Source organism: Podarcis filfolensis (assembly GCF_964270895.1).
Source record: "Podarcis filfolensis genome assembly, chromosome: 9".
NCBI lineage: Eukaryota > Metazoa > Chordata > Lepidosauria > Squamata > Lacertidae > Podarcis > Podarcis filfolensis.
This window is the reverse complement of record NC_139610.1, coordinates 39,360,381-39,374,183: the sequence shown is the minus strand read 5'-3', so window position 1 is coordinate 39,374,183 and position 13,803 is coordinate 39,360,381. Positions and strand designations below refer to the sequence as shown.

The 13,803-nt window shown below is 42.4% G+C and overlaps 1 protein-coding gene across 1 annotated transcript; it reads left to right on the top strand.

Annotated features, from left to right (window-relative positions):
* The first annotated feature begins 8,898 nt into the window (after window positions 1-8,898).
* On the top strand, window positions 8,899-13,260 carry RPS3A (ribosomal protein S3A). The gene is made up of 6 exons (XM_083631377.1): window positions 8,899-9,051; window positions 10,087-10,190; window positions 10,588-10,775; window positions 11,591-11,799; window positions 12,693-12,802; window positions 13,102-13,260. The coding sequence occupies exons 1-6, from the start codon at window positions 8,990-8,992 to the stop codon at window positions 13,221-13,223; spliced, it is 795 nt and encodes a 264-aa protein (XP_083487503.1). The 5' UTR covers window positions 8,899-8,989; the 3' UTR covers window positions 13,224-13,260.
* The last annotated feature ends 543 nt before the right edge of the window (window positions 13,261-13,803 follow it).

Here is a 13,803-nt window from a genome sequence, read left to right as displayed (position 1 = left end):
CATATGCCTTTCCAACCAATTTACAATAGGGGAGTCCAGATTACCACCACCAGCAGCAGCAGCATTCAAGGAATGTGTGAGACAGACCTCAGGGGCCAGCCATATTCCCTGTTATTTTGCATATGACAAGGGGCTCTATGCATGTACCAATGTGCACATGTAAAGAGCCTCTGAATGAAGCAGGACCTTGCATGGAGCATTTATACATTAGTATACTCTCTTGCCCTCAAGCATTGCACTGGAGGTGGGGCTCGTCTTGTTTGCCAGATTGGCCTGGTTGCTTTCATTGCAAACTGCATGTCAGAAATTATGGGCTAGAGATATAACTTTTCCAAACTTTTCCAGTAATGCGTTGGGCTGCGTGTGTTGCAAATTTCAGTGACCAAGTAGCCGTCATAAATATATTTGTGTGTGTGTGTTGGAATAATCTCTTAATTAGGTTCACAGAAGCGTCTTGGTGCACTGAAGTGAGGCGACTGCAGCAGGGTCATCCTCTCCCCACTAGCCACACATTAGTCCAGGGGTAGTCAACCTTTTTATACCTACCGCCCACTAATGCATCTTTCTTGATGTTTATTGATGGTAAAATTTCCTTACCGCCCACCAGTGCTTGATGGAAAGAGGATTTAGCTTGTGCCATAGAACCCCCTGCCTAGAATCCTGAAACGCCTACAAGGTTGACAACCAGGTTGACAACCCCTGCACTGGACAACTATGGACTCAGCTACATTAGTAAGGAATCAGCAATTTGAATGCGCTATAAACATGCAATACCTAGATGGCGGCAGAGAGCAGGAAATTTTAAAACGTTGTTTTCCATAGGGATTTCTTTCTTTTGTTATAACGATCCAATTTCTCATTTATTTATAGCGTTTCCCCCCTGTGTCTAGATCCACCCTATGTGATGCAAGCCTATGTGTGCAACAGGGAATCCTGGGTCAATCAGCATTTACCCTCATACAGAGGACCCAATATGTGTAGGGCTGCTTCTCATGGCTGCCAGATGTGCAGCTAATGGTAAGCTCTGTGGCCAGCATGTGTAGCAGGGCAGAAGACAGGTTAGCCACATGACCCCCTAACACGTGCTTCCAACATGTGGTGGAGCTTCTATGAAACCTCACCATCATTACTGTTCAAAAAAGTTTTTAAAAGCTGGAACTATAAAAATGTCTTACAAAAAGAGGACTTTATTGTGGTTCAGGTGCTTTCAGTGTGCTCTAGTCCTCTAAGCTTCACAGTTCAGTAGCTATCTAATACGGTTTACCTTTTCAGACAGCAGTGCCAGCTTTCATTGCATCATCTGCTGCTGATTTCTTGGAGCTAAATAAATGGTTCCTTACAAACTTTGATCATTAAAGGCAGCAGTAGAGGCAGAAGAAGGTGTTAACAAACTGCCAGGATGGATTTTTGTTCCAAAGCCGATATGGTAACGCACTGCAGCAAGAATAATTTTGAACTCAGTCATATCCAGCATAGTTATGCAAGTGAACTTTCACATGAACAATGACAAGATTAAAGTCAACCTTTATAAAATTCAGTCTTTCTTGCTGAGTTGAAAAACCACTAGTGATTGGTGATGGGAAACTTTGATAAAGACCTATGTCTGCCCACCATAAACTTAATCCTTTATATGGAATTAGTGATTATGGAAATGTGTCGGTTGGAATAAAGGAAAGAGTTTACCTATTCTGTAGTGTTTTTCAGGTTTAAACCACTATGGCCCACTCTGTGCATAGGATTGCAGCTTTGGAGGTGAAGCAGTTTACAGTGGTACCTTGGGTTACATACGCTTCAGGTTACAGACGCTTTAGGTTACAGACTCCGCTAACCCAGAAATAGTACCTCGGGTTAAGAACTTTGCTTCAGGATGAGAACAGAAATCATGCTCTGGGGGTGCGGCAGGAGCAGGAGGCCCCATTAGCTAAAGTGGTGCTTCAGGTTAAGAACAGTTTCAGGTTAAGAACGGACCTCCGGAACGAATTAAGTTCTTAACCCGAGGTACCACTGTACTTTGGGTTGAGTATAATGACTTCAATGTGGTTTACAAAAGTTCACTTTACAACAAACCAATCAGCTGCTAATGTGCTATATCACACCATGTGACATTTTCCTAGTGTCACTTTTTACAGTTGGGCTGTTTTAAAGAGCAAATTCAAGCATAATAACATTAGCAAGAGCAAGTGAGTCCTTAAAAAAAGAGACGCTATTCTGCCTTTGGGGAAATCTGCACCCAGAATGTCAGTACACCATGTACAAAAAAGCAAAAATCTCTCTTGGTTCAGAGCTGATAAAAGTGGTGCGGTAAATAAAATGATAAATTCTCAGTTCAATAGCCAAAAGGAAAATGAATACATTGCTATGCATTGTTTACCCAATGTTTTAAAAAGCTCTTGAAGGAATGCATAAACATACAGGACACTGAACTGGAATTTCTGAAAGATGTCTGATCTACACCAGCTGCAATACCCACATACATTTCATTGGCGTGCCAAGAGGCAATTACTTTAGAAGTAACAAGGAGGCAGCACCCCACCCGTACCCAGTGGAGCACCCTTTCAAATACATTTTTCAAAAAAAATAATAATGGATAAAAGCATGAGCACGTAAGATATTGAACTGCAAGCAAATCCAAACACAGTTGTGTTAATGCTCTGCGTGCGATGTCTGCTCCAGAAACAAAAGCGGGTGTGTGTGTGTGTGTGTGTCATTAGTTTGACTGCATTTGTAGTTTATTTATTTCATGTCTTTTAAAATGGATTGTTTTCCTCCAAATGTATTTTTAAAACACGTGCCCATTTTATTGATTTATTTAGTAATATTCTTTAGACCACATTTCGTGCCACTGGTCATAAAGTGGTTCCCAAGATAATGAAATCACACAGCATTTAAAACCAGGAGCACAATTAAAATCATCAAAAATTAACAGCAACAGTAATTACAGTGCAGGAAATCCTAAAACCAAGCTTAAACAAAAACCCATGAAATCCTGCGAGAACAGATGTGTTGTTAATTAGGTGATGGAAAGCCATCAGTGATCAGTGTCTCCAACGGGAGTGAGTTCAGAAGCATATTACAGATCTGCTCAGTGGCCCAAAAAGACTGGCAAGCCCTAGAAGAGGAGCAAGATTTCTAGACGCATGCAATGCCCAACTCTGCATCTGGTCTTCTTGGCACGAACCTCTATTTGGCAATTAATCACCCCTGAAGAGAACAAATATATTTTCCTGATGAACACTGCCCCTTCTGCTTAAATCAACCACAGGGACCTCAACCAGTTTTTCACATGGATATCTATTGGTGCACCACTCTTTAACTCCTGACATGCAAGGTCAAGTACAGTCTCTGTCAACTTATACCTATCTGGATTGGCTCACCTATGCTTCCATCCACTGGCAAAAAAAATTGAAGGTAACAGGTCTCCAGTTACTTGGCAACCTTTTGTTTTTGAATCCCCTCCCTCCTTAGCCTCAGTCTCAATCATGTTCATATTTTGTCTCAGGGACCCCTCCACACACACACTTCTCATTAAACTGGGGCTTTAGGTTTTTGTCCCCAAGGGCCCCATCACTGCCCAATCTCAATGGGAGGCTCCAGAACAATTTCAACCCCTGGTAGCTCCTCTACTCTCTTCCCTTGCCTCTTCTCTTTCTGTGTGTGCTTCTCTCCAAGTTAGTTGAGGCCCTTAAGGGGACATGAAGTCATGTGGCCTCCCATGAGGCAACTTTCCCATCCTTAAACCACCTGTACTGGGTTCTCCACCACGCAGAGTTTCCTGGGTGAAGCACAGTCTGCAAACTTTGAAGGGTAGGTTATGTCTTGTGTCCATGCGTAGCCATTTCAAGATCCCTGCTATGCAACCGTGGCCCCAGATTCCTGGGTCGCTGTGAAACTTGGGGAACCCACTGCTTCTTTTTGCCTGGCAACATGTAACTCATAGCATTTTAACCTTTGTTTCTTTCTCTTCTATTTCCTTGATCTTGCTGTCTTTTCTGGCCGCCCAACTTCTACTTAAAAACCTCAAAAGAATGAGAGTCCGTCACATCCCAAGGGAGTCTCTTCCACTGTCAAGCACCTCTTAGGATCAGAAGGTTCTTCCTGTTAGTTGGAATATCCTGTCTTGTAACTTGAATCCATTAGTTCAAGTACAACTCTTTGGAGCAGGAGAAAACAAGCTTGCTCCATCGTCCATGTGACAGCCCTTTAAATATTTGAAGATGGCTATCATATTTCATCTCAACTTTCCTCTTTCCCAGGCTAAACTTGACCAACTCCCTCAACTGTTCCTCATTAGGCTTAGTTTGCAGATCCTTGATCATTTTGCTCATCCTCCTCTGCACACGTTGCAACTTGTCAATATTCTTTTTAGATTGTGATGCCCAGGACCAGAAAGAGTACTCCAGGTGTGGTTTGACCAAGGCAAAAATGAGTGGTGACTTTCCTTGACCTGGACGCTACATTTCTGAGTAGTATACATGCAGAGACTCAAGCACTGAGTGCTACATGATTGCAAAGCCTTGGAGGTATATAAAATATTTGCACTGTTTAGCATTGCAAAGACAAATGCTTTTACATAAGAACACACTGTGAACTAATCCACCAAAATCCAGTCAGTTAAGCCTTTAAGATGTACACAGCACAGTATCTAGCTCTTTTTCAAGAAGTGTGTGGGAAAATGAAGCATATATTGTTTGTTAGAAGCTGAGCAAACAGAACTGGAATTCTGATGTTTCCTAGCTGTGAATCATCCATTTTTTTAAAGTCAGAGCTTTTTTTTTTTTTTTAATGCCTACAGTGCTGACACCCAGTCCAGGTGCATATGCTTAGAGTCAACCCAGGAATAAAAATGTCTGCTATGACTGATTGCAGCCAATCCATTTTGGAAGAAGAATGTCTATCCTTCACTCTACTGAACTATTCTTTTGTTCTAAAGATAAGAATGACAAAAGAATATGTGAATTTGGTTTTGTCATTTGAAAATTTAGAAGACCCCCTATCTAATAAGTATTTTTCTATATAATACTGACATATTATATACAAAAACATATATATTGCAATTACAGCAGCACAGTGCCACTGTTGGGGTCCCAAATGGTGCTGGGGGTGGGACAGGACTGGTAAGAGGCTGAGTTTTGATTGCATTCCTGAGACTAACATTTGCTTTGACCCACCAGTGTTGCAGCATGTTGTTTTCTGTAGATGTTTCACTTGAACAAGTTTACATTGGAATGTAAGCTTAAAACTGACATGTATCATGGGTTATGCAGTAGGTCTTTCTCGTCCTAAAAACAGACCATTAATTTCAGGAAACTCCTTTAAGTACAGCTCACCAACATTTAAAACTTGAACCACACATTATAAAACAAGAAGCATTATTGCGATGAATTACGGGGATCAAAGGCAGCAAGGAATCTGTTTCTTTGAAATCAACCAAATTCCATTCACATGAGCCATAATGTCTAACACTACTGAAAGTGCTACTACTTCTGAATTTTTACTAGCCAGGTTTTCTCCCCAGTCCTACTGGAAATTCTGGTTCCTCGAGTGATAAAATCTTATCAGATCAGCAACTCAGGCCATTTCTCCCTTCTCTTCAAGTGACATAATTTGAAGCGCTTGGACTAAATGCTGGGTGTCCATAAGAGATCCAAAATGACACCTTCCCTCCAAGTTACTTAACTTGAAATTTTAATGCAACTGTATGCCAGATATGTAGAATGTGAGCAATGCAAATGGTTTTGGATAGGTATACTTATATAAAATTTTTAGGCGCTTAGAAACAATGTTGAAAACCCTGAAAATATTTGCTTTCATGTTCTTATACAAGTAAATTTGTATTGCTTGAAGAACAGGGCTGGAGAACCTTTGGCTCTCTAGATCAGGCTTCTTCAACCTCGGCCCTCCAGATGTTTTGAGACTACAATTCCCATCATCCCTGACCACTGGTCCCGCTAGCTAGGGATCATGGGAGTTGTAGGCCAAAAACATCTGGAGGGCCAAGGCTGAGGAAGCCAGCTCTAGATGTTGCTGAACTACAACTCCCATCAGCCCCAGCAACTATGACCAATGCCCAGGGATTAGGAGGGCCATATGTTTCTCACTGATGGCTAAGAGCATCTCCATACAAAGGGCATCCTGATTAGGCTAGGACCCACCCACCCCCATACATTACCACATTTATAAAGCCCTTTCTAAGCAACCTGGGGGCATGGGACTAGGCTAGCCTGCATGGCTGCACAACCCGCTTCAAGTGGTATTTCAACAAGCAGAACCACCACCACGTTTTAATGATCTGAATCCATGCCTTGAAATGCAAGGTAAAAGCCTCAAGTGGAGTCAAATACATGGCTAGGATAGAAGGGAAGCTGCAGACATGTTTTTCCCCCCATTCATTTATTTGTTTAGAACACTTTTGGGTTGCCCAGCCAACTAAGTCCTCTGGACTGTGTCCAGTTCTGGGCGCCACAATTTAAGGATATTGACAAGCTGGAACGTGTGCAGAGGATAGTCACCAAGATGATAAAACGTCTGGAAATCAATCCTTATGAAGAACAGTTGAGGGCGTTGGTTATGTTTAGCCTGGTAAAAAGGAAACTGAGAGGAGATATGATAGCCATCTTCAAAGGGCTGTCACATGGAAGATGGAGCAAGTTTGTTTTTTTCCTGCTCCAGAGGACAGGACCCGAACTAATGGATTCAAGTTACAGGAAAGGAGATTCTGACTGAACAGAACTTTCTGAAAGTAAGAGGTGTTTGATAGTAGAACAGACTCCCTTGGGAGATTGTAGACTCCCCTTCATTGGAGGTTTTCAAGCAGAGGTTGGATGGTCATCTGTCATGTATGATCTAGTTGAGATTCCTGCATTGCAGGTGGTTAGACTAGATGAGTCCTGGGGTCCCTTCCAACTCTACAGTTCTTTGATTCTATGACATACAAACCTGAAAAATGTTTTTGAGTTGTATAAGACTATTCATAATGCGGTATGAAAAACAATTTTTGTGCTTTTCAGTTGGATGTTGTTTAGTCGTTTAATCGTGTCCGATTCTTCGTGACCCCATGGACCAGAGCACGCCAGGCACTCCTGTCTTCCACTGCCTCCTGCAGTTTGGTCAAACTCATGTTTGTAGCTTCTAGTGGGATATGGGTAAGTAAAAACAAAATAAAAGGGAGACAGCTTCACAACTGTAAACTCAATGGAATTAATGCTTGGCTTGAGATGGGCCTGCTGTTGTAATCCCTCTCCTCCTCCAGATTTTACCACCTTGTGTGACCCTACTGGGAGTATGAGATTCCCGATGGCTTCACTCACAAAGATCAGAGGAACGTGCAGGCCCACTCACCACGGCGAGGTGATGATCTAGTGAGTGAGTGAATCTTTTGAATCTTGGATGTAGGAATTTGCAGCAGTGTTTGAAGTGCTACCTAAGGAAATATCTCATGCATTTTTTTGAAAGGGAAAACATTGCACAAGAGTGGTTTTTATTTTACCCCAAACAACCAATTTCTTTGCCAGGAAAACAAATAAAAGCGAGAAAAAATGTTTTCTTCTAAATGTTTCTGGGTTTTTCCAGGCCTTCACATCTCAAAGTATGTGGGCAATGACAACTGAACTATTCTGTGCATTCAATTGCTCTTCTAAGATCACATTGTTAAATGTAGTCCATTGATCCTATTTGTAACATATGCATTGTTATCTTTTTAAACAAGAGGAAGCTGCACCAGCATAGTCTTTTTTGTAGGTTTGCAAGATTCTCCTCACCCTCCACAAAGCATGTGAAGCGGGGAACTTTCTGTACTTGCTTTTCATGTTATAGTAAAGGTAAAGGGTACAGGGACCCCTGACCATTAGGTCCAGTCGTGCCCGACTCTGGGGTTGCGGCGCTCATCTCGCTTTACTGGCCGAGGGAGCCGGCGTACAGCTTCCGGGTCATGTGGCCAGCATGACTAAGCCGCTTCTGGCGAACCAGAGAAGTGCATGGAAACGCTGTTTACCTTCCTGCCGGAGCAGTACCTATTTATCTACTTGCACTTTGATGTGCTTTTGAACTGCTAGGTTGGCAGGAGCAGGGACCGAGCAACAGGAGCTCACCCTGTCATGGGGATTCGAACCGTCGACCTTCTGATAGAACCCTGGAAATCAGGATTCTGCATCATCCACCGAGTCAGCATTCCCACTTCAGACAGCAGCCCACCAACTAGTGGAGCAAGCATATTCCTCTTCCCTGCTTCCTCCTGCATGTAAACCCTCAATATAAATTCTTCAAGAGGGCTTCTGAGGAGCTCAGATTCTAACGACTACTGTAATAACTATCACTATCCAGGCTTGGCTGACAATGTTCAGCCTTCCCTACTTCATCATGCTAATGTCCAGCCGCTCTTACTTTAACCTCCACTCTGTGCAACTCAAAAACAAAGTATTCAGCTTTGAACACATGCGAATATTAACGTACATGCCCCTTTTCCTTTGTTATAGCCAAGCTTCTGGCATTTTGCTTTGTTGTTAAAAGCAACAATAAAATACCTTGTGAGAATAATCGAAAGTAGCATTGTGCCATAAAAGCCGCTGACTGTACTAACGAACTTCCCGTGGTGGGCTGTATTGTTTTATAAGAATCTCCTGGTTTTTGCTGGAAAGGAGTTCTGCGAAGAAGCAACTTCGCGGGAGAGATACGGTTTTTTTTATGGGTGTCGCGTGCATTTACCAGGGATAAATCCTTGAGGAATTTCAGCCTGTACCACGTGGAAAAGACATTGCTGATTCAACAAGGGAAAAGGCGTCCAGGACGTACTTCCTTAACTCGGCTGAGAGCGCAAAACAGACAACCTACCGCCAGAGGCCGCTGTGACTTCCCGCCGCATGCCGGCTCCTCCGAGACCCTCCGTTTCTCGCGATACGCGCAGAAAGCAGCATTAGATCTCGCGCGAGCCCGGTTCTCGTATAATCTCGCGTGGCGTCGAGTTTCCGGCCTCTTTTTCTCCCGGCGCGGCACTATGGCGGTTGGCAAGAACAAGCGCCTCACCAAAGGAGGCAAGAAAGGCGCCAAGAAGAAAGTGTAAGTCAGGCCGGGGCAGAAGCTTCGGGGTAGCCGGAGCGCGGCCGAGGGGGGGCCGCGGCCCGCAAACGTCGGATGCCTCCGATGTTGGTCGGATTGAGGAGAGTGGGTGGTGGGTGTAGGGAAAGCGCTGCTGACATGGCGGCTCTCTAAGGGAAGCGGGCGGGCCGGGGAGCGCGCGGGAATCGTTCTAGAACGGGCACGTGCGAGTTCCCCAGGGGCGGGGAGGGGCAGGGCTGCAGATCTCGTGCCTGGAGCCCCGAATTTGGGGGCCTGAGTTGGGGGGCGCCGTCCAGCCTTTCCCTCCATTGCAGGGCTTATGGGGCTTGAAATTTGTCGACTCCTACAGTGGCCTTTTCGTACAGCTGCCCTTCTCAGAGAGAGGGGCAGGGAGGTTATTCAGGCTGCTGAAGAAAGGTGGAAAATCTAAGGGTCTTTCCCTTCTAGGCCTAGTAATTGTCGGGCCTAGTTCAGCGTGCACCCTGCTATAAGCAGAGCTTTGGAATAAAATGGGGAGTTTCAAAGAACCATCATGTACTGGCGATCATCTTGCCTAGTGGCTCCAAAGCTCTCAGGTAGCGTAGTTCAGGGGTGTAAAGTGCCAGTTGACTAACGCTGCTAACCTCACTGACTTTTCCTTGAATTGAGCTTACTTTTGGGTAGACACGCTTAGGACTGTGCTGTAAATTAAGCACCGTTTACACCTTTCTTGATACAACACAGAAGGATGAAAAGCAGGCCCAGTGCATGCAGTGTAGATGGGTGAAAACTGCATAAAATATTAACTTTGGTGTTTTGTTGGGATATCAAGGGAGTCACATGCAGAAGGCCCAGGCTTGGTTGTGAGAATTTCCAGGCAGGGCTGGAGAAGACTTCACTGAAACCCTGGAGATGTGTTGCCGAGTATAGATAATGCTAGATGGACCCAGAAATCTTTATTCTGTATAAGACATCTATCTTCCTGTATTCCAAGTGTTTCTGGAATTATAGGAAGTTGCAGGTCTGACAGAGCTTTTCTCTTTTCCTGGAAATCAGGGTTGATCCCTTTTCAAAGAAGGACTGGTATGATGTCAAGGCCCCAGCAATGTTCAATATTCGAAACATTGGGAAGACATTGGTCACCAGGACTCAGGGAACAAGTAAGTTACTTAGATAGAAAACTGCTACATTTTTTTAAAAAAAAATTATTCTAAGGCTTGCTAGGTAAAAATATGCTGAGCTGATAGGTGCTGCTACTTATTTATAAACTAATTGTTGTATGTGTCATGTTTCAACTCTAAAAGCAAGGCCTCAAACCTTCTAATTTTAACTGCAGAGATGTTGAATTGTTATCTGCCTTGGGAGTTTTGTGAAACGCAAAGCAAAAGAATTCAAAATTTCTTGAAAGTGGCTATAGGGCAGTTTGTTTGGAAAGTTTGCACTCCTGTGCATATTCCCTGGAGGAAATAAATTGGCAAAACACTTTTGTTTCTAGCTATTACATTAACAGTTTATTATGAGTGCATGAAACACATTAACATTATTTTGTGTTTTTAGAAATTGCCTCAGATGGACTTAAGGGCCGAGTATTTGAAGTAAGTCTTGCTGACCTGCAGAATGACGAAGTTGCCTTCCGTAAATTCAAACTGATTACAGAAGATGTGCAAGGGAAAAACTGTCTGACAAACTTTCATGGAATGGATCTCACACGTGACAAAATGTGTTCGATGGTCAAAAAATGGCAGGTTAGTAATATTTGCATTTAATTGTGCTAATCTGTAAATGCTGCACTTCATTGCTGTTGCAGGGTGGTGGAAATTTTAGGTACTGGATAATCCTCTCTTAGCGGCACAGGATCAACTTGCCCCATTGTTGGATCCAGTTCTACCCCCTCACATTGAATATTCTCCCCACACTCACAGTCATCTTCAAGGGGAGAAAACCGGTTTTTTGTTGGAACTATAAAAGCAGATTTGTTTAAAAAAGTCCGACTGGATAGTGAATGAAGATTTCACAGCATACCCACAGTGCCAAATTCATATTTGAAATTTTATAATCATGAAAGATTGCTAGCTAACCGGGCAACATTCGAAATTTGCCAGCCACATCTTGCACCTGGCTATTGGCCTCCTGCAACCAAGTGAAGGTGCCCAGGCGCCAGGCTGGCGCCTGATGTTTCCACCATCTAGAGGTGCATGCCTGGGGATCTATGGAACTTGACTTTTCACACACTAACAATACATCCTGTAGAATTCTATCAGTTATATTTTATCTGCACAATCAGAATGAATTTCAAGAATCAAAGTTGTCTTGAAAAATGCGACCTTTGAGCTGTCTGGATCAAAAATGAAAACCAGGCATTCTGTTTTTAACGTGGTAACTGGATATGGGGGTGTTGATTTGTAGATGTGGCTGCTTGGATGACTGTGTTGATATAATCCTTCCTTTGTTGCACTGAGCATTGAATACCTGGTCTTTTTGCTTGGTCCAAGATTTATAGTAGACACTTTTACTCAAGTACATTATTTTGGTATATTGAACAACTGTTAATTTTTTCCAGACAATGATTGAGGCCCATGTGGATGTAAAAACTACAGATGGATATCTTCTGCGCCTTTTCTGTGTTGGCTTCACCAAGAAGCGAACTAACCAGATTCGCAAGACTTCCTACGCCCAACACCAGCAAGTCCGCCAAATCCGCAAGAAGATGGTGGAAATCATGACACGAGAAGTGCAGACAAATGACCTGAAAGAAGTTGTCAATAAACTGTAGGTTAAAATTTGTGTCCCATGTTTAGGAAGGCAGTTTTTATTCCATCTAGCTTTAATTTTCATAGCAGTGTATATAAATATTCCAGCAGATTTTAGCTGTTCTAGGCCAACCGTTAACACCCATTTCCATACAGCACAGTCCTGTCAGCTTCAGTTTATGGTGGGAGAGTTGTTCTGTCAGCCCCTCTGTATTACAAAAACAATATTCTTAGTACTCATTCGTTGTATCTTAATACTTGTTTTAGCCAAATAATTTATCCAATTTTATCCAAAATTTTCCAAATTTTAGGCAAATATATTGAATTCTCTTGAATTGTTTGCTAGTCACGTGTAGCAATCTCATCATGTGTTTGTGATGGGGTTTCTGTGAGACAGGCACCATAAAATTCCTTACTAGATTTACCCTGTTGTGGAGGTATGTTACAGTGTGACTTTGCTCCTTGAGATCTTTCTGACAAATTCATGGGGCATAATTCTGCCAACGTGCCAATCAGGATGGTTATGCACTGCCTCCATAATCAGAGGCAGTATGGTTTCTTCAGAGTGGGAGAGTGCTACTTTGCTCATGTCCTGCTTATTGGTTTCCCATAATCATTTGGTTGGCTACTGTGGACATTTGGTCTAGCATTTTAAGTTTTTGGCTCAAATGTGGAGTCACAGGTTCAGTTGCAATCCTTTTTTTATCATTGTGGTGCACAGTCAGTGGAGGAGAACTGTCATCTCCATTCAGGCTCCAGCAATAATGGCTACTTTCTGGGATATGTAATGGTATTACTTTTGGGGGGATATGTAATGGTACTACCAAAAACAGTGGTACTACTTTTGGGGGGGTTTCAATACTGTGATTCTGAATTTGAACATAAGTCAAACTTTATTTCCTTCCATTCTAGCATCCCAGACAGCATTGGGAAAGACATAGAAAAAGCGTGTCAGTCCATCTATCCCCTTCATGATGTCTATGTTCGTAAAGTCAAGATGCTTAAGAAGCCCAAGTTTGAATGTAAGCATTTTGGTATCTTATCGAAATAATATTTTTTGCTATATTCATTGGTTGGGAATGAATGATGACAATTTGTTTCGGTCCCAGATGAAACAGTGATTACTATTTTCAAATTCTGACATTCCCATAAATCATAAAAGGTTAAGTCTTGATTGTTTTCAAAAAGTGTATTGAGCAGCCAATCAATTTAATTTTAAACATGGCTTCATTCTTTAGAAGCACTTTGTTAACTTTAAATGTAGAATCTTAGCATAAAATTGTCTCTGTGTTAATTCAAACTGTTGCATTATTATTTGCAGTGGGCAAGCTGATGGAGCTGCATGGTGAAGGTGGTGGTGCTGGAAAGCCATCAGGTGATGAAACTGGTGCCAAGGTAGAGCGAGCTGATGGGTATGAGCCCCCTGTGCAAGAGTCTGTCTAAAATCAGATACAAAAATAAAAAAAAGATTTAATATAAATGGCATTGTTATGGGCTTTGTGTCTTTTTCTTTTTTATAAACACAATTGGCCATTATACTTCAAGGTATAGAAGTGCAGATATTAGAGTGATTTGTAGTTAGGAGTAGTTGAACAAAGTGACTATGGTTGAAAAAGATAATTAAAGCCACTTGAAGAAAAATGCTTGTATTCAGTGTTTGCTTCTCGATCTAGAAAGCATGTTGTCAATTAATACTTGAGACATTGAAGATTCTAAAGGCAGTAAGTTGAGTTGTAGTTCCCATTGAAGTTAGTTTAGTCTGGATCAACCAAACTAGTTGGTAAGAAAATAGGGACGTTAACAAGTTGAATTGTGAGCTGTCAATCAAATGCTGATATAAAGGGTTGCAGTGTAAAGAACCAGTGTGCAATTTCTACTTACTATTTGATGTATTGAAATTCCTACCCTACACCTTGGGCAAATAGTCTGCGAATCAAGCCACTTTCAGCAAAATAAACTTTCAGAAATTATTATTAGTATTGTTAATACCCTACTCATCTGACTGGGTTGCCCCAGGCAATCT